Below are 19,939 nucleotides of genomic sequence, written 5' to 3'. Positions count from 1 at the left end.
TGTCTAGAACACTTTTTAATGGGCAGACTTCTAGAAATTAAAATAATCAGAAATTAAAACAGATGTGTACATGTTGGCTGATGGGGATAGTTCCTCCTTTCACAGTTTATGTGTCTTGATTTGGGGGTTCAGATTCAAATGTTCAGTGCTGTGTGGAGGAAAGCTGAGAAGTTGCTAAGCAGGGAGTTGAAATGCTGGGGAAGGACTGTAACCTGTGAGGCAGGCATGCGGATGGACAGAAGTGCTTTGTGGACGGATGGAACATGGAAACGGAGCTCTAGATGCTGGGGTCCTCTGCCCAGTAAAATTTACTTACCACTTGCTGAATTGTCTCTTTTTATTCGTTTGTTGCCTTAGGAATTCTTAGAGATCGGGTTCTGTGAAGGGTCAGTGGGGAGATTGTAAGACACCTGTTTGATTCTATAAAAGGAAGGCCCCTCAGAGGTCCTTGCCTGGTTCTTTGTGGTGGTAAAGGAGCCACCCTTCTGAATTGTATGGCTGGGGTGGTAACTGTTCTCGGCCCCCTTGTGACAGGGTGGGCCGGGGCAGGAAGCCACTTGCTTTTACAAGCCACCAACGAGTAGCAAGTCAGAGGTTTGGATTTGCGGGAGCAGCATTTGGAACGTTGTAAGAGCAGTTGGTTAAGATTCACGCAGCAAGGGAAGCAGCCGGGGGAGAGGGGGGTCGGTTGCGGAGCAGAGTCTTGGGGTTTTTGTCTTTTGTTTTTGTTTTTGTTTTACTTTCTAGTATGTTTGGCAGAGATCTGAAGAGCTAGAAACTTAATTTCGGTGCCATAAATGATCCCTGTCTCCACCACCCCTTCCCTTCCCAACCGCGGGAAGAGCTTTTGACAGAAACTCCGCGTATGTTACATACTGGCTTTGACCCGGAGATGATAGTCTGAGTCCTGTGTTGTGGTGACTCTCCTGTTAGAATTCCTAGAATTACTGCCGTTTCCAGAGGGTCGGAATTAGAAGGGAATGGGCTCGGGCAGACTGTGTTGGAGATGGGGCGGTTGTGGCCTGTTCCACGAGGGCTTTTGCCATTGCGGCTTTTCGTCAGACTGACAGGGCTTTTTGAAGTACGCCCGGATGTGACCAGCCTTGCCGACAGGAGTTGAAGCACAGGCGCTGTGAGCCCGTGCCCTCTCCTGGCCGCTGGCACCAGGGACCTCGCTTACTCTCTCAGTAACCCGGCTGTGGCTTTTCGTGCTTTTCGCTGCGCGCACATTCCGGTCACCCTCTCTGTCTCGGGCTGTGGGTGCCTGATGGGGGTGGACGCAGCTCACGCTCTTCCAGCTGCTCGGCTGCGATTCTTAGAATAGCCTTTCCCAGCCGGAGTCCTGTGACGGAATTAAGTGCTACTCAATACTTGGAGCGACTGTTTTCTCAGTTCTTATGAGATGGTACGTAGCTCATGGCACCGTAGGTCATGAAGAAGTTAATTTATCCTCTGCACAAACTGCTGCTTTGGCCAGTAGGGCTTGATTCTGTCCGTAGAGCACCGGGCTGAGCAGCGCCTCCTACTGCCGCGCTCTGGGAGCGGTGTTGGCGCCGCCCGATGCCGGCGCGGCAGGTGCCTGTGGCCTGGCTCAAGCGATTGGGACAGTTAGGTGGACGGGTTCTCGCTGGTGAGCTGAAGTCCCCGAGGCAAGAAATCCTTTTCTTGACTTCTGTAGGCTGGAGAACATTTTCACGTCAGAATTCAGGGCCTGGAATCAGAGAAGGGAGGGGGAGAGCGTGGACCCCAGCTGGGGCTTACGCTGGCTCGTGACTGTGTGCAGCGCGTGGATGCGCCATAATAATTCTGCAGCGCTGCACGTATTTAGCGTAAGTGACACCGGGAGTTTCGTGCTAACGGGCTGCGCTAACGCCGTCGCTCTCTCCGCTGTTTCTGAGTGTTTTTCTCCCCTCACGGCTCTCTCGACTTCTAGTAACCCCTTAACCAGAGTGAAAGGAAATGCTTTGGTCTCTAACCAAGTGGAGCTCTGAGTTAGACTTTTACAGTTATTCTCTCCTCTTCTGCAAACCAGCATGCTCTTTTTAGCAGAGTTATTTTCGCCTGAGTTCAGATGAGTCTGCATACAGGAAGAGGGATTACCTCTCGGATCTGTCAGGGACCAGAGGTGGTAATTCTGAGAGAGGAAAAGTTCGTTCTGAGTCACAGAATGAACACCCTCACAGTTAAAGGACTGCTCAAAATTCTAATTTCTCGGCATGTCTAGCTCTCTGAGTTAGATGAGCAATAAGGAAACAAATTTTAAAGGAAAACCTGTCTCCTTGTTATCTGTCCCATGCGAATCGAGCCCCATGGGGCTTACTTAACCTGAATCTTTTCTGTTAGCCTGGCAAAAATATGTGTTAAAAACAGAGTATATTTATAATCTACGTGTAGGAGGCAGGTTACTTTTTTGGCCTGATCTTCCGAGTAAACTGCCAGTTAAATTATCTCCGTGTGCTTCCACCTTTGCATGTCAAGCCCATGTAATTCAGGCTTAATCTTTGCGATGACGACTAAAAAAAGGATGAATTTGCTGCCAATTCCTGTCCTCATCCCTCTCTTTTTACTACTTCCCCTGGTCCCCATTGGGAAGCATGCGTCAAACTGGTCCAGTCTGAGAGTGGACTCCCTTCCCTCTGGATTTGAGTAGCTGCTGTAGAAATTTTCCATCTGTCGTTCCGTCGTCGTGAGTGGCTTGTCGAAGGCTCAACTGTTTCTTCTCTAAGTATCTCTTCACTGCCTGTCACTGTTCATCTGTCTGTTTTTATTGCTCTTCCCCTTTCCTGGATCATGACAGCAAGTGCAGCAAAGCCTTGCGTTCTGTCATAAGCTTTCCTTTTAATGTGTTTGTTGACGCTTATTGGAGGCGAAGTCTCTCGCCGCTGTCTGTCTTTGTGTCTTCCTTTGAATCTGTTTCGTATACCAGACTCATTAGAAGAAGTGGGCAGATCCCATTAAAGAGACCAGCGAAGGAAATGGGAAGAGGCATCCCTTTGACAACGTATTTATGAAGCCGTGGAGAGTGCATTTTTGTGACAGCATCGGCTTTCTTTCTCCCACCTGTTGATGCTTATCTTGGACGGGACGAGATAATTAACACCGTCGGGTCCTTTTAAGCGCCTGCCTCTCCAGTGCTGACGTTTACGTGCTGCTGGAGTAGAAGAGACATACTGTAATTTTAAAACAACAAACAGAACTATAATCATTAAACTTAAATGTTTATATTTTCCTGCAGATGCCACAATTTAGGCTTAAAATGACGTAGGTTTTATTTTCAATGATAGCTTTTATTTTCCCCCAAATTATGGATACTTGTCTTTAATTTTACACGTGCCAGTAGTTCCAATTTCCTCTTTCCTCCACAGATGCTTTAAAAGATAAAATTTTAGTCCCTCTTCTATTTTGTTTATAAACTGGTATAATTATATCTGCTTGCCTGTTTCAAAAGGCCGTTCTCAGGATCAAATTACATAACATGGTAGAGAGTGCTCTGAAAATCACAAAGTGCTTTCAAATGTAAGGTAGTTGCATTGTTAGCATAATTTTGGTTGTGACTGTACCGCAAATAGCTTTTAAAGATAGGTGTAGTTGAGCCATAAATTTGGGTCCTACACAAATAAGACTCTTCTTACTCTGGGAGTTTTTTTCTGTTGTTTTCAAATTATGGGTAGTTCCTCCCGGTGAAACTAGCCTCCCAAAGTTTTAATGGCAAAATACACGTATTCAGATCTGTAACCAGCTTTCTTACGTAAGAGCTTAAAGGGACATGACAGTTACGCTCTAGGTAGAGTTTAAATAAAAATCTGAAACGAAAAAGACATGACAGTTCTGATCATTTTGCTCTCTGCCCAGGAGTCCCACAGAAGAATGAGGACACTTCTTGCATGGTTTGTAGTTTTACGCTCTTCATCCACCAAAGAGCCATTTAGTATTTAGTAGGTCTCGTTTCCATATCGGCTTTGGAACCTCCCCATGAGGTGCCTAACAGCTGCCAGTTTGAGAAGCACTCAAAAGTTTTTGAGATGATGGAAGAAAAGTTGCTATAGTCACAAAGTTGAAAGTGGAAATGGAACGGTCATCATCTGAGGCCAAATTTCAAGAACAAAAAAGACTAGAAATTCCAATAGACTGCTCTTGAGGTGAGGCTTGTTGAGGAAGTTCACTGTGTCCGAGGTTTGGGTTGTCGTCCTCTGGGAGCACAGCCCAGTAGTGGGTCTGTTAAAAGAATGGTTAGTGAACGTACTTTAACGTTCTGAACGTCTCTAGAAAGAAACACATAGGAGCTCTTGAGTCTCCTCTTTTTTCGATCTCTCTAGATTGCTTTTCCCTTCCTTTTCCTTAACACTAGTCGTATCACTGTCCCTTCCTGTGCCTCTGTGACCGTGCTCTCTTTGGTAACACTGTTCTGTGTCTTTCATCCCACTCCTTGTCCCTTCAAAGGTCTGAGGAAGAAGAACTTGTCCCCTGGCGCAGTGGAGTCCGACGTGAGAGGAATCACCGGGGTTGATCTGTTTGGAACTACGGATGCGGTGGTGAAGCACGTGCTGGAGGTACTTACCTTCACAGCCCGAGGCTGCTCTGGGCTCCTCTCTGGGAAACAGGAAGTGGCCGCTTACTTGTGCGTTCCTTCAACACAGATTTGTGCGGTGCCTGTTAAGTACCGGGCATGGTTCTGAGGCCCTGGAAATAGAATAGTCCGTGAGCCAGGAGACGTGAAGCTTCTGTGCCACCTAAGGGAGGGTCACATCACCTGCTAAACCCGGTGGGGAGAGAGGGAGAAGGCCGGCATAGATGCTGTCACCATCCCGCAGCAGAGCCCATTCTCAGGCCTCTGGTAAAAGTGGGGCCGGTGGGAGGGGAGATGTACTCGTTGAGGACCAGCCAGGTGTAAGTCACTTGTGTGCATGGTGGAAAATAGAAGAGTATTAGAGAAAGAAACTAGATTTTTAAAAATACTCAATTTAATCCTGTCAGCTGTCCGGTGAAATAGATATTATCAACCTCATTTTACAGATGAAAAAAAAAAATGGAGATTTAGAGAAATTGAGCAGTTTACCAAAATCCAAATGTGTCTAGTAAATGGAAGAACTAGGATTTGAACTTGGGTCGGACTCCAAAACCCAGGGGATTTTAACCACAGCATGAAGTCTCTCAAAGACACTGCCAATTTGAAACTGCCTTTTCTATGATCTTGCCATGGTACAGAATATAACTATATAAATAAAGTGCAAGATACCTTAAAAGCAGCAATCCTTAAACTTTGTGGTCCGAGAACCTCTTTATACTCTTAAAACTTACTGAGGACCCCAAAGAGTGGTTCATGTGGTTTATTATATCTTTGAGTTTTTACCATATTTGAAATTAAAACCAAGAACTTTTTTTTTTTTTTTTTTTTTAATTTTTTAACGTTTATTTATTTTTGAGACAGAGAGAGACAGAGCATGAACAGGGGAGGGTCAGAGAGAGGGAGACACAGAATCTGAAACAGGCTCCAGGCTCTGAGCTGTCAGCACAGAGCCCGACGCGGGGCTCGAACTCACGGACCGCGAGATCATGACCTGAGCCAAAGTCAGACGCTCAACCGACTGAGCCACCCAGGCACCCCAAGAACTTTTTATCTTCGGGGGGGGGGGGGGATGGGAGACCCAGTTGGTTGAGTCCAACTCTTGACTTCGGCTCAGGTCATGATCCTAGGGTCGTGGGATCAAGCCCTGTGTCAGGCTCTGCACTGAGTGTGGAGCCTGCTTAAGATTCTCTCTCTCTCTCTCTCTCTCTCTCTCTCTCTCTCTCTCTCTGTCTCTGTCTCTGTCTCTAAAATTAAAAAAAAACAAAACCTTTTTTAAAAATTTGTTTTCATTTTTTTAAAACACGAAATATAAAAGCACACATTCCATTAGCTGTGAAAACAGTGATATCACCACATCACCGTAGCCCTCTGGAAAACTCTACTCTCGTGAGAGAGTAAGAGTGAAAAAGGCAAATCATGTCTTAACATTATTATGAAAATAGTTTTGACCTTGCACGTTTCCTAAAAGGATATGGGGACTCAGCTGAGAGTTTCCCAGCCACATTTCCTCAGTTATAAAATTGGTCTTTGTTCTTCAGATGTTAATAATGAGTTGGGGAAATAATATGTAAGTAGATAAAACAAGGCAGTATATCCCAAATGCAAATGAAGCTGAACTTGGGAGTGGAAAGATCTGGGAGTTGCCATGAGAACTTGGATGTAATATTGGATGGGTTGACACGGTGGCTCTCGTGTTCATACCTTAGAATAGCATCACCCCTCGCGTCTTTTCACAGGAAGAGTAGAAGTCAGAGACGTCTTTTATAACCACCAGCGTGGCCCTTCAGTTTGCTTTGAGTAATAGTTATAAAGGCATTTTAGAAGAACCACTTCTTGTTTTCCGCAGGGTCATGATCGCGGAGTAAACTGGGCTGCCTTCCACCCCACCATGCCCCTTATTGTATCTGGGGCAGATGACCGCCAGGTGAAAATCTGGCGCATGAATGGTGAGTAAACCAGTGACAGTATCACTGTGTCCAAAAAATGGACTGCTGGCCAGCAAGGTGACGTAGCCAGGTCGTCCGGACTTCACGACCCGTTTTCCTACCTTAGATGGTTGTGCTAATCCCAGGAGCACAAAAATTGCCGCATCCTCTATTTTCCTGTTTTTGAGGCATCCTGATTTGGGGGAGTCAGAACACAGTTAAGTGGAAGAATTTATTCTTTCAAAAAATATTTATTGGTTGAGTATCTGCTTTGTACTAGTCACTGTTCAAGGCTCTGAAGATACAGAGGTGACTAAAGCATATGGAATTTGTATATTTATTCAATCACGACAGCTAGTGACGAGTAAAACAGGGTAAGAGGATAAAGAATGATGGAGAAGAGGTGCTATTATTGATAGGAGGGTCAGAATGGAAGAACAAACGCGTAGAGATTCAGAGGCTTAAGTGGAGAAAATTGCCATTTTAGAAGTTGCTGATTTAACATTTTGAAGTATACCTAGCATTTGGTTAGAGATGCCATAATTTTATTTTATTAATTTTTAAATTTTTTATCTTAGGACACGCGAGTGGGGGAGGGGGCAGAGAGAGAGGGAGAGAGAGCATCTTAAGCAGGTTCCGTGCTCAGCGAGAAGCTGATACTCCATCTCATGACCCTGGGATCATGACCTGACCCAAAATCAAGAGTCAGACCCTCAACCAACTGAGATGCCATCATTTTAAATCCTAAACATGTAGCAGTAGGGAGTTGTGAGAGATCATCTAATTCTTTTTGGTCCTTTAGAGTCAAAGGCGTGGGAGGTTGACACCTGTCGCGGTCATTACAACAACGTGTCTTGTGCCGTCTTCCACCCTCGCCAAGAGCTGATCCTCAGCAATTCTGAGGACAAGAGCATCCGCGTCTGGGATATGTCCAAGAGGTAAGGGGGTTATGATGGTGTTGACCACAGCTGGGGGAAAGGCCCTCCTCTGTCTTGTTCTGTCTCCTGCCACTTAGATTAGACTGCTTCTGTGTGCCTCTTAACCATCTTCAGCATATGGAGAGGTCAGATCCGGTGTTAGGAAAGCTCGAGGTGGCCTGGAGATCAGCCAGCATTTACAGATTGCCCATCAAATACAATCTCCACGTGCATTCTTTTCTCCTCCAAATTTAAGCATGTTCTTCTGTAGCTAGAGACGTAAGAAATACGCAATGAAGGTAGCGTAACGGGAAATCGTGATGAATAAGAAGAAATTCAAAATAATAGGACCAGTGAGGTTTTGCTGACTTCCACTCACTGCTCTTGTATGTGATAGGCTGAAGATGTCTCAGAAATTAGTATTTTGTTTTGCTTACCTGTTGCTTTCCTAGGACTGGGGTTCAGACCTTCCGCAGGGACCACGATCGTTTCTGGGTCCTGGCCGCCCACCCCAACCTGAACCTCTTTGCGGCAGGTAAGGGTCATTTCTTCTCTTTTTTCCTCGTTGAAGCTCAGAGTTTGTACGACTTGAGCATGATGCTCTGTTAGCTCTGACTCCGGTGGACACAGAGTAGGATGAGAAGGGGATTTCTCAGAGCCACACGGCCGAAGCCCTTGTCCGTCTGTCCCCCTTACCGTCCTGGAGGACCCTTCGTGTAGTGTTCTGTCTCCACCCGGGTCCGCTGGGCAATAAAGCCCATCCTCTTTGACAAGTCAGGAGGCTCATGGTGGACACTCAGCGTTCTCCGGCTGCGGCGCCCGTGGCTGAGCGGCAGTCACGCAGGTAGCGGATGCGCCCTGAGCGCCGGGCCCCGGTCTGGGTGCTGCTGGTAGAGCGGTGCCCGAGGCCGCGTCCCTGACTCTATGGAATGTTATTTGTGGTGAGGGGAGAGGGACCGTAAGGCAATGAACACGCAGAGGAGGCTTTGAAGAAACATTCAGCCAAAGGAGCGTGGAGGGGGACCGGCGTTCAGGAAAGTGAGGAGGTGGCAGGCCCGGGCGGGCGGGGCCGCGCGAGACTCCGAGTGTGTGTGAGGGGGGGCGCGGGGCTGCGGGGCCCGGGGTCTGAGGGGGGCGGTGAGCGCGCGTGAGACGGCGGAGAGGCCAGCGGGAGCGCGGTGAGTAGGGGCCCAGTAGCCCGGGAGGAAGAGCAGGCCCAGCTGTGCTCCGCCTTGCAGGCAAGGCCGGGGTTGGACTGAGGATTTTATTCTGAACGGGCGGGCGGAAGGTCATCGGAAGCGGCTGGGGAGGGAAGCGAATGATCTGATTTACGCGTGGAGAGCCGACAGGTGGACGGTCTCTCTGAGAGATGGATGATGCTAGTAGGGAAAAGGAGAACATTAAAAAAAGAAAAGAAAGGCTTTTTAAACTAGTGTCCGCATTCAGCAGAAACCTGTATGTCCTTGGTGTTTGCTAGGGACTGGGATGCTTGGAAATTACCATGATTCCCGTCTTCCAGAGCTCATGGGATAGTGGAGCTGGTGGACTTCATTACAGTGCAGGATGCTAAGTGTGATGCTAGGGGCTTCTTTGTGTTTTGAATCAAAGCATAATCGACGTATGTATAGCCTGTTAGTTCCGGGTTTACGTGGTAGTGATTCGATATTTTTATATATTACCAGGTAATCCCCATGATTAAGTCTAGTTACCGTCTCTCACCACGTGAAGTTACTACGGTATCATGGACTATATTCCTTAAGCTGTGCGTCACATCCTTAGGGACTTACTTATTTTATACCTGGATATTTATACCTCTCGATCCCCTTTACCTATTTTGGTCACTCTCTACCACCTCCAGCCTCTGGTAACTACCAGTTTGTTTTCTGTACCTAGGAGTCTGTTTCTGTTTTGTTGTTGTTGTTGATGTATTCTTTTTTTAGATTTCACATAGAAGTGAAATCTTAACATTAGTCGTTCTGACTCACTTCACTTAGCCTAATTCCTTTAGGTCCATCCATGTCGTTGTAAGTGGCAGGATTTCATTCTCTACGGTCGAGTAATAGGCGCGCGCGCGTGTGTGTGTGTGTGTGTGTGTGTGTGTGTGTGCGCGCGCGCGCACGCGCACCACATCTTCTTTATCCATTTACCAGCCCTGGGACACTTAGGTTGCTTCCTCCATATCTTGGCTGCTGTAGATAATGTCGCAGTGAACATGGAGAGGCATGTATCTCTCCAAATTGGTGTTCTGTTGTTTTCTTCAGATAGATACTCAGTAATGGAATTGCTGGATCCTATGGTAGTTCTATTTTTAATTTTTGAGGAACCTCCATACTGTTTTCCACGGCGGCTGCACCGATTTACATTCCCACCAGCAGCGCGCAAGGGTTCTCTTTTCTCCACATCCTCGCCAGCACCGTTATTTCTTGTCTTTTTAATACTAGCCACTCTGACAGGTATGAGCCGATGTCTCATTGTGGTTTTGATTTGCATTTCCCTGGTGATTAGAGACGTCGAACACCTTTTCATATGCCTGCTGGCCATCTGTAGGTCTTTGGAGAAATGTCTATTCAAGTCCTCTGCCTATTTTCGAATTGGGTTGTTTGTGTGTGGTTTTCTTTCTTTATATTGAGTTGTGTTCTTTTTATATTTTGGACATTAACCCTTTGTTGGATATTTGGTTTGCAAATATTTTCTCCCATTCATTCAGCAGGTTGGTTGCTCTTGCATCTTGATGATTTCCATCACTGTGCAGAAGCCTTTTAGTTTGATGTAATCCTGTCTGTTTACTTTCAGTGTGATGGAACTTTGTACAACGTGTTAGGAGAACACAGAGGAGGGTGTGTGTAAATGTGACAGTGTTAGGTAGAGTATTAGAAAAGGATTCACAGAAATTGATTTGAGGGAAGCTTCTAACAACTGTGGGAATGTAGACAAATAAAGGACACATTTAGGTACCTTTGTTTTTAGCACATATATAATCCTCATCCTCGTGTATCTCCTGTTTCCAGCTTGCTTTCTTGCCTTCAGCTAATTCTTTCCTCTCTCCTCCCTGTGCCCCAGGCCATGATGGTGGCATGATTGTATTTAAACTGGAACGGGAAAGGCCAGCCTACGCTGTTCACGGCAATATGCTACATTATGTCAAGGACCGATTCTTACGTCAGTTGGATTTCAACAGCTCCAAAGACGTAGCGGTGATGCAGCTGCGGAGGTAAATCAGACACGTTTCCTCCCGCCAGACCCTCTGATCTGTCACCACGCTGCAATACCCGCAAATAGAATTCCGTTCTTTTGATGACATTTTGGGTCTCCTCTCCTGTCGCAGATCGAGTCCCCACTGGGGAAGCTGCTCAGTTTAAACCCCAGGAGCATGGTGGGCAAGGAGGAGGCCATGAAGAGAAGGGCAGTTTCCCTGATTAGAATGCTAGTGAGCCTGTGCACAGGACATCACTACTGCCACAGTCGGCCGGGTTTCTTGCGAACCAGAGAAAGTTTCCTGGTAGAGTGGCCCGACTTGGTGACAGGCCTTTTTGCCTGTGTTTGGCATTTCTGGGACTTTGCTTTGCTTTCCAGCAAAACGCATACAACTCTAAACTAGAATATACGTCTCTGGAAGCTCTTCACTCTGAAGATGTGATCAGCTCTGGGATGTCTGGCAAAAAAACTGTCCTTTCGGAGGGCCAGCTGCATCAGCATGCTGAAACATTGATGGTGGCAGGCTCTGGCACGAGGCTTTGATAACCACCCTCCAGCATTACTACAATAAAAAGATGGGTTTATGTGAACACTCCAAGGGACGGGACAAATTAGCCAGAGACGGAGCCCATCACGTTGCTCTGTGGTGTCCCCTGCAGTTATGTGTAGGAATTTGTCCCCAAGAAGACCCAGTCCCGCTCACTGCAGCGAGTGCTGACCCTACGTTCCGTTGAAAAATCGGACCTGTACCAGGGTTTGCCTTTTTTAAACTGTTTGTCAAAGCTGAGCTAGGGGTGTCCTAGCCTTGAAAGAAGGAAGAGAGTAGATGGAATGTTTATTTTTATTCCTGATTATGAAAGTGACGAGTTATATGTGTAAAGATTGGGTAAGTAGGAGGTGTGGGAGTCATGCCTTTCTTCCTTCCGTCCTTACTCCCCTTCCTCATTTTCTCTTTTTCCATGTACATCCCTAGTGGTTCCAAGTTCCCGGTGTTCAATATGTCGTACAATCCAGCAGAAAATGCAGTCCTGTTGTGTACGGTATGTGACCCCTGCTGTCCTCCTAGGATCTTCCCGTTTTCCGTAGGTCTCTTTCTCATGCCCTTAGGAAAACCGTAGTGGCCGTTTAGAAGCTCTGTAGTGGTCATTTTGAGAGAGCTAACACAGTAAGCAGCCTCAAACCGGGTCAGCTCCAGTTACCATAAGCATGTTAGGGGTTTGTGAACTTACATCTTCACTAAGGCTGGCAATTTCTACACGTAACGCAGCCTCAAGATGAATGACCCGACTCGAGAACGCTTGTCTTGATTCCTTCACGGGGGCAAAAATAGAAGAGCTGACCTGGAGGAGGGGTGCCTTTCAGTGAAGTTGCCTTCAGGGTCAGCAAGTAGCCCCCGTACTTCTTGCCGTGGAATTTGGGGGAAAGAGAGGAATGACGTTCTAGTTTGAGTGCCCTGTTTGCCAAGTTAAAAAGAACGAAAACTTGTCTTTCCCCGTATGACTTCTAGTGTGTCTGATCCCGTTCTTTGTTCAGTATCTAAGAGTCTTAGCATTTTTTCCCCGGGAGTTGTGTTTACTGTCGTCTTTGATTTTTTTTCCCCCTTGAACAAACTTTTAAGCTGATGAGTATACTTAGGTAGAGCACCAGAATACTGGGGATTTAGTTTATTAACGTGTGGAGTCAAGAGCAGTCCTTGCTGCCTTTCAAATAATACCTGCATAAACCTTTGGAGGATACAAAAAATATGAAGTGACGCGAATTCCGAGTTCTTTGGCGACGAGTCTGAGAACTGCTAGCTGTAGACACGTCCCCCTGTCCCTGTGGGTGACAGGTGAGAAAGGGATGGCTACAGATCATCGTGTGACGGCGCGGTTTCCTCTGTCAGAATAAACTGCCATCTTGGGTTCCTGTCACCATCTGATTCCTGTTTCCTCTACAGAGAGCCAGCAACTTGGAGAATAGCACCTATGACCTGTACACCATCCCCAAGGACGCGGATTCCCAGAATCCCGACGGTAGGCGCCCCCTGTGTCTGCCCGGCTTTGCGCACAGCTCTCCTCCGCCGCGCTGTCGCGCCTCTTCAAGTTTTTCACGTTCCCCCCCCACCAGGCCACGGTCACATCACTCGTGTCTGTTGGCAGGTGCTGCTGACAGTTGCATCAGAGGCGACCATGGTGTGAAATATTCATGTTCCTCCTCCATTTTATTACTCCAGCTAGATATATATATTTTATAATTTGGTTATTAGAAACTCTCCGTTTTCCCTTTCAGCACAGCATGTTATCCTAGTTTATTGTCAGCCGATATGACTTTCACCCTGGTAGTTTCATTTATTTAAGAATGTGGTTCCAATCTTGCAATGTCTCATCCTGGGACTGGGGATTTATGCTCTCCCATCCACATCCAGATCCGATTTGCTTCCTTTGCATGTCAAAGAAATGAGGCTGCTAACAGCCCCACACCCCGCCAGGGATCCCAGGATCCAGCTGAGACCCCTGTCTACCTCGTCCATCACCGCCAGCCCTTGTCGCTGTCCTTCCTGTTAGGATTTGCAGACAGCCTTCCAGAATGGGGGTGTCTCACTTAGGCTCTTTTCAGTCCACTTCCTCCCGTTGCTTTATAGAGGCTTTCTTGGGTCCTCACCTTACTGGCACACTTCTATGATATTTTAGACTCCGTGAGCAGATTGTGAGAAGTAATTTTGCCAGCTCTGGCCCTTTTGCAGGTGCCACTCACCGCGTCATGATTGTTTGCTAATACGGTTCACTCTTTTTTGAAAGCGTGGTCTTGGTGAAAGGACAGGGAACTTGTGTGTCTTTGGTATCCATAACCAGTCTCCCCTATAAGTTAAACAGTTGAGCCATTTGTGATCAAATTGTGATTGTGCCCCTCCCTACCCACCTCCTCCCACCTCCTTGTTCTTTTTCCCCACGCATTCACGATTATTTCTTAGTTTTGCTTTGTTACCACTTAGGTTTTATCTTCTCCATTTTTCAAAGGAGGTAATCATTGCAAAGGTGGAAAGGTGCAGCCCGGTGCTAGGCAGCAGAGAGGAAGAGAAAGACCAAAAGCTCGAATAATGTGGCTCCCCAGCCCCTGGAAAACGGGGGTGTCGGTCATGATTAGAATTGCCTGTCACCACAGGTGCCAGAGGGGCACAAAGCGAGGCGGGCCAGCACGTTTTGTCCACTTCGCCGCCGATGGGCTCGCATATGGGTTTCGGCGCATCCTTCTGCGCACGACCCTTGAAGTTTCCCCGAGGGTGGAGTGCCCATTCGGAGTCGTAGTCAGCCAGTGAGGTGTTTGGGAACCGAGGAACATTTCGTAACTTTCTTCAGGGTGATGCGAGTGAGTGACATTTATGGAGCAAGGCTTGGTGCTAAATACTGCCCGGCACCGAGCTCATCTGCCTGTCAAGATTCAGTTGGGAGCGCTCTGCCCCACCCTGCTCTACCGGGGGTCTGCATTTGCATGTTAAAAGCAGCAGAGCAGCTGCGTCCTGGGGAGGGGGCTCTGTCTCCACTCCAGCTTGTTGAGATAGGAGGTCCTGGACACTGACAGGCTGCTTGCCGCGCCACAGCTTGGCCAGCGAGGCCCCGCTCGTTAGCTCGATGGAGTGTGCTGTCTCCCAAGATGGGCGGTCCCTGTGCCAGTACCCGGTGTTGGCTGACAGGCAGCCACTTGGCCTGGAGAGAAGAGGCTTGGCAGGGTGCAGGTTGGAGTTTGGAGGGGACTGGTGGGGAAAAGTCACTGACGATAGCCTCGGGTTACAGCTGAATTAGTCAGGAAGCAGCTGAACCGGCAAAGCGGGCGTGGCAGCCAGCAAGACGGGCAGCTCCGTGGCGCCGACCTGCCAGTGGCTCGCCACACGCTTCCCGCCCTTTGGTTTTGTTCTCAGCTCCCGAAGGGAAACGATCCTCAGGCCTGACGGCCGTTTGGGTTGCTCGAAACCGGTTTGCTGTCCTGGATCGGATGCATTCGGTGAGTTAGGGCAGAAAGGGGAAACTGATTTGGGAAGTGTGGGGGCAGTGGTGTATTGCATGAAGAAAGAGCACGTTCTCTTTCTCCTCTCCCCTGGGGAGCTGCGATCATCGTGCAGATACCACAGTCCCCTTGGGAGACAAAGAGCCTTAAAATTGACTCGATTGGCTTGATGGTCACTGTGGATCTGGGTTTGAGAACAAAGGTAAAGTCACTGTTGACAAAACAGAAGCCCAAAAATGTCAAATTTGAAAGCGGTGGTCTGGGTGAAGAGTAATTCCTTTTTTATCCTAACTACCCTCATTGGTACTTGAAGTGGAAGTGATCCTGAGCGAGAGAAACAAAGATCTCAAGAAAATATGTAAGCCCCAGCCCAGAAGTACCGTTCTCGCTCTGATCGATGGAGGAATTCGGGGGTTAGTTGGACTTCTCAGGGTATTTCAGTTGAGGGAAGAAACAGAAGCTGTCAGGGCCTCCAGAGAGGGTCTTGGTTAGGGTGGTCTGCCAAAATGGTGACTGGCCCGGACAGAAAACACCCGAACTTGGTTTATTTTATTTATTATTATTATTTTTTTTTTTTTGAAAGAGTAGGTTTAACGTTTATTTATCTTGAGAGACAGAGAGAGAGTGCATGCGCGTGCACAAGCAGGGGAGGGGAAGAGAGAAGGAGAAACAGAATCCCAAGCAGGCTCCGTACCTTCAGCGTAGAGCCTGATGCGAGGCTTGAACTCACGAACTGTGAGATCGTGACCTGAGCCGAGATCAAGGGTCAGACGCTTAACCAACTGTGCCACCCAGGCGCCCCCTAACTTGGTTTATTGAAACCAAGGGACAGTTGCTGAGGCGTGTTGTCAGCTGTCATCATCTTATGAGCACACATTTCCGATAACCCCACTTGTGATAATTATTTCAGCTTCTGATCAAGAATCTGAAGAATGAGATCACCAAAAAGGTACAGGTGCCCAACTGCGATGAGATCTTTTATGCTGGCACAGGAAACCTCCTGCTCCGAGATGCAGAATCCATCACGCTCTTTGACGTACAACAGAAGCGGTAACGTGTCAGGTGCCCTTAAGCAGACAGGCATGTAGTGGATGGGAGTGGACGTCTGTAGTGGGAGCTCTTCCCCCAGGAAGTTCGCCTCAGGCTTGACCACTTCTGTGTGTAACTCCGAGACTCTTTCTTGCCACTTTTCCCCTCTGTGATCACTGTCCATCCTGTCCGTACCCACTAGCGTTACAGTGAGGGCCTTATTTATCTGTTTTTGGAGCACTTACCTGAACAAAGAATGCTCTCGGCACTTAGAATCACGGGCACGTAGGGATGAGTGGCATCCTGTGCTTAAAGGAGCTTATAGTCCTCTGGTGAGATCAGACGTACACAAATTCCTGAGGGACAGGGAGTTGATGGCTGGGGTGGGGGGGGGGGGGGCGGGGGTACGGGGGAGCCTACAGTGTGAGCCGAAGTGTTTCCATCACTCAGCTACAATACAGGGACTGTTTATTTGGTATTATTTTTTATTTTTTTAAATATATATTTTTTAGTGTTCATTTCTGAGTGAGAGAGAGACAGAAGGCGAGCAGGGGAAGGGCAGAGAGAGAGAGAAACACACACACACAATCTGAAGCAGGCAGGCTTCGGGCTGTGAGCGGTCAGCCCAGAGCCTGACAGGGGGCTCGAGCTCACAAGCTATGAGATCGTGACCTGAGCCGAAGTTGGACGCTTAACCGACTGAGCCACCCAGGCGCCCCTAGTTGGTATTATTTTAAGAAATTAGGGTTTAATTTGGTGATGAAAAGGATGTGGGTCGTAACCTGGGACTTTGGAGTCAGGTCCACTCACGTTCGCCTTTCTCTGTCCCAGGACTCTGGCATCTGTGAAGATTTCCAAGGTGAAATACGTTATCTGGTCAGCAGACATGTCCCATGTAGCACTACTGGCCAAGCATGGTGAGTCTCCCTTATTCCCACCCTGACGTACACACCAGTCCTGCGCCTGCTTCGCTCACCCTGTCCAGCAGGGCACTCATGGCCTTTGCCTCTTACAGCCATCGTGATCTGTAACCGCAAACTGGAGGCTCTGTGTAACATTCACGAGAACATTCGCGTCAAGAGCGGGGCCTGGGATGAGAGCGGGGTGTTTATCTATACCACAAGCAACCACATCAAATATGCCGTCACCACTGGGTAAGTGAACTCTCTGACACACAGAGCGGGAGAAGGTAGCTTCTTAGAATCACTGTCCCGTCTCAAGGGATGTAACTGAAGTCCTCCTTGAACTCTTCTTCGTGGAAAATCTTTGGCGCGTGTGTGCTGGGCACAGCTGAACGTTCTCTTTCAAGTCTTTAAAAAATCGTGACATATGACTCGAATAAAGAAAAACGCGGAGTATATACGTAGAGGATGGCAAATCGTCATGTAACGAACGTTCCTGCCACCCAAGTCAGGAAACAGAAGAGGCCTCTTGCCACCATGTGGTTGTTGATCACAACCACCTCCGTTTCCCACCGAAACATAACATTATTCTGACTTTTATGGTAATTTCGTCCAAGGTTTTCTTTGTAATTTTACCACCCAGTATGTCTTCAAATGACGTTTTAATTTTGCCTGCTTTGAACTGCATGTAAATCATCCTGAGTATGCTATTTGCGTATTTTGCTTATTTTGCTCTTATTTCGCTCCATATTTTGTTTGTAAGATGTACATACCTACGTTACAGCTCTAATTTACTTGTCTTCGTCGTTGTATAATATTCTGTGAACATACCACAGTTTATCCGCTCTGCTCTACAGGGATATTTGAGTTATTTCTAGGATTTTGCTCCTGTGATAAAGTGTTCTCTGTTTTCTGGTGCATACACACACAACATTTCTCTGGAGTGTCCGGAACCAAATTGCTGGATCATAGAGTGTGCGTCTCTTCACGTTCACTAGGTAATGTGAAACTGCTTTCCAAAGTGGCTGTACCGATTTGCACGGCCATCAGCATCGTATCAAAGCTTCCTCGCTTGTCATCCTGGCCAACGCTTGGCTTCGTCAGACTTCTTTTGTCTTTATGGTGGACCCGTGATGGCATCTCACTGTCATTTAGCTTTGCCACTCTCTGATTCCTAATGAGAGTGAGCAACTTTTCAGTTGACCACCCCTCAGGGTTCCCTTTTCTGTGAATTTTGTTCAGGACTTTTATCTGTTTTTGTTTAATGGGTTATCTATCCTGGTTACTTTAGGAGTTTTTCATATATTTGAGCGTCAGTCCTTTGTCTGGGCTACATGTTACAAATCTTAATGCCTCCTTCCATTGTGTAGTTTGTCTTCTGATTCTTTTCATGATATCCTATCCTTTGATGAATAGATGTTGTTATGTTAATATAGTTGAATTTATGACTCTTACCTATTGTGGATATTGGGTTTTGTATCTTATTTGAGAAACCTTTATTGACTCCAAGGCTATAAAGGCGTTCTTTTGTATCCTCTTGTAGAAACTTTTTGTTGTTTTTTTGTCTACCTTGGGCGGGAGGTGGAGAGAGCATGAGTGGGGGAGGGGCATATAGAGAAGGAGAGAGAATTCTAAGCAGGCTCAGTGTGGAGCTCCATGCTGAGCCAGGCATGGGGCTTGATCTCACAACCATGAGATCATGACCTAAGCCAAAATCAAGAATTAGACGCTTAACCAACTGAGCCATCCAGATACCAGACACCCCTTTTATATTGTGTTGTAAGAACTTTATACTTTTTTTCGTTTTCTTTTCCCCTTTTTTTTAAAGTTTATTAATTTATTGTGAGAGAGCACGAGAGCACACAAGTAGGGGAGGAACAGAGAGAGAGAGAGAGAGAGAGAGAGAGAAATTGATTGAGAATCTGAAGCAGGCTCCACACTGTCAGCTCAGAGCCCGAGGTGGGGCTTGAGCTCATGAACCATGAGATCATGACCTGCGCCACCCAGGCACCCCTATACTTTTGTTTTTCATACCTAGGGCTGTGATCTTCCTAAAGTTGATATTTGTGTGTGGTGTGAGGGGCTGTGAGGGGGCTCAGTTTCAGGCTCAGCTGTCCCAACATCATTTGAACAGACCAGCCTTTCCCCCTAGTTCTGCAGTGCCTTCCTTGTCACACGTAAATCATGTTTACAGAAATGCAAGGACCTGTTTTCCGGGGTCTGTGCTTTAGGGGTCTTCCCACATGCTAGAGCAGATTCTCAGATCTTTCCTACTTTTATTTTTCTTTTAAGTTATAGGCTATTTTCTAATTAATTTTGCCTTGAAAGGGCAAGTTTTCAAAACGTTTTTGCCTTAAAGTATAAGTTTTAGAATCAGCTTGTGAAATTCCATACGAAATAAAACAAACAAAAAGCCCTATTGTGATTTCAGTTGGGATTGCATTGAGGGCGTTTATTGTTTTGGACGTAATTGACATCTTCGCAATATTAAATTTCCTGGTCTGTGAACATGGTGTAGTAACTCTTCATTTATTTAGGTCTTTTGTGGGGCGCCTGGGTGGCTCAGTTGGTTGTGTCAAACTTTTGATTTTGGCTCAGGACTGATTCAAGGGTCGTGAGATCAAGCCCCATATCAGGCTCCACGCTGAGTATGGAGACTACTTGAGAATTTCTCTCCCCCTTTGCCCCTCTTCCGTGCCTTAGCACTCTTCTCCCTCTAAAAAAAAATTATCGGGTCACTGGGGTGGCTTAGTTGGTTAAGCATCCACTTTTTTTTTTTTTTTTTTTTTAATTTATTTTGAGAGAAAGAGAGCAACACAGAAAGAATCCCAAGCACGCTCCATGCTGCCAGCACAGAGCCCAATGCAGGACTCCAACTCTTAAATTTGGCTCAAATCATGATCTCACGGGTTCGTGAGGTCAAGCCCCGCATCTGGCACCTCACACTGACAGTGTGGAGACTGCTTGGAATTCTCTCTCTCTCCCTCTCTCTCCATCCTTCCTGCACACACTCTCTTTCAAAATAAATAAACTTAAAAAAAAATTTTTTTTTTTTAATTTATTTAGGTCTTCCGGAACATCTTTCAGTAAAGTTTTTAGAATTTTCTCCATAGAGATCTTGGATTTCTTTAGTTAGATTATTTTAGGCACTTGGCAGTTTTCAGCGCTATTTGTTGATGGATATGGGGCACCTGGGTGGCTCACTCGGTTGAGCGTCTGACTTCAGCTTAGGTCATGATCTCACACGATTCGCGCGTTCGAGCCCCGTGTCAGGCTCTGTGCTGACAGCTCAGAGCCTGGAACCTGCTTTAGATTCTGTGTCTCCCTCTCTCTCTGCCCCTCCCCTGTTTGTGCTCGCTCGTTCGCTCGCTCTCTCAAAAAATAAACATTAAAAAATTTAATGGAAACTATCCATTTAAA

The 19,939-nt window shown here is 47.0% G+C and overlaps 1 protein-coding gene across 1 annotated transcript in view; it reads left to right on the top strand.

The window, feature by feature from the left end:
• COPA (COPI coat complex subunit alpha) overlaps positions 1-19,939 on the top strand; it is a 45,355-nt gene that overhangs the window by 13,665 nt on the left and 11,751 nt on the right. The window contains exons 7-17 of the mRNA XM_019433225.2: positions 4,441-4,550; positions 6,414-6,513; positions 7,295-7,430; positions 7,862-7,944; positions 10,470-10,620; positions 11,578-11,644; positions 12,544-12,619; positions 14,503-14,585; positions 15,499-15,638; positions 16,449-16,534; positions 16,633-16,771. Coding sequence (XP_019288770.1) covers positions 4,441-4,550; positions 6,414-6,513; positions 7,295-7,430; positions 7,862-7,944; positions 10,470-10,620; positions 11,578-11,644; positions 12,544-12,619; positions 14,503-14,585; positions 15,499-15,638; positions 16,449-16,534; positions 16,633-16,771 — 1,171 coding nt within the window. The remainder of the gene's footprint in view (positions 1-4,440; positions 4,551-6,413; positions 6,514-7,294; positions 7,431-7,861; positions 7,945-10,469; positions 10,621-11,577; positions 11,645-12,543; positions 12,620-14,502; positions 14,586-15,498; positions 15,639-16,448; positions 16,535-16,632; positions 16,772-19,939) is intronic.

The sequence above is a fragment of the Panthera pardus genome, unplaced genomic scaffold (genome assembly GCF_024362965.1).
Source record: "Panthera pardus isolate Hobbes unplaced genomic scaffold, ASM2436296v1 HiC_scaffold_21, whole genome shotgun sequence".
Lineage (NCBI taxonomy): Eukaryota > Metazoa > Chordata > Mammalia > Carnivora > Felidae > Panthera > Panthera pardus.
Note: the sequence above shows the minus strand (reverse complement) of the source record. Positions and strands in the feature narration are given on the sequence as shown.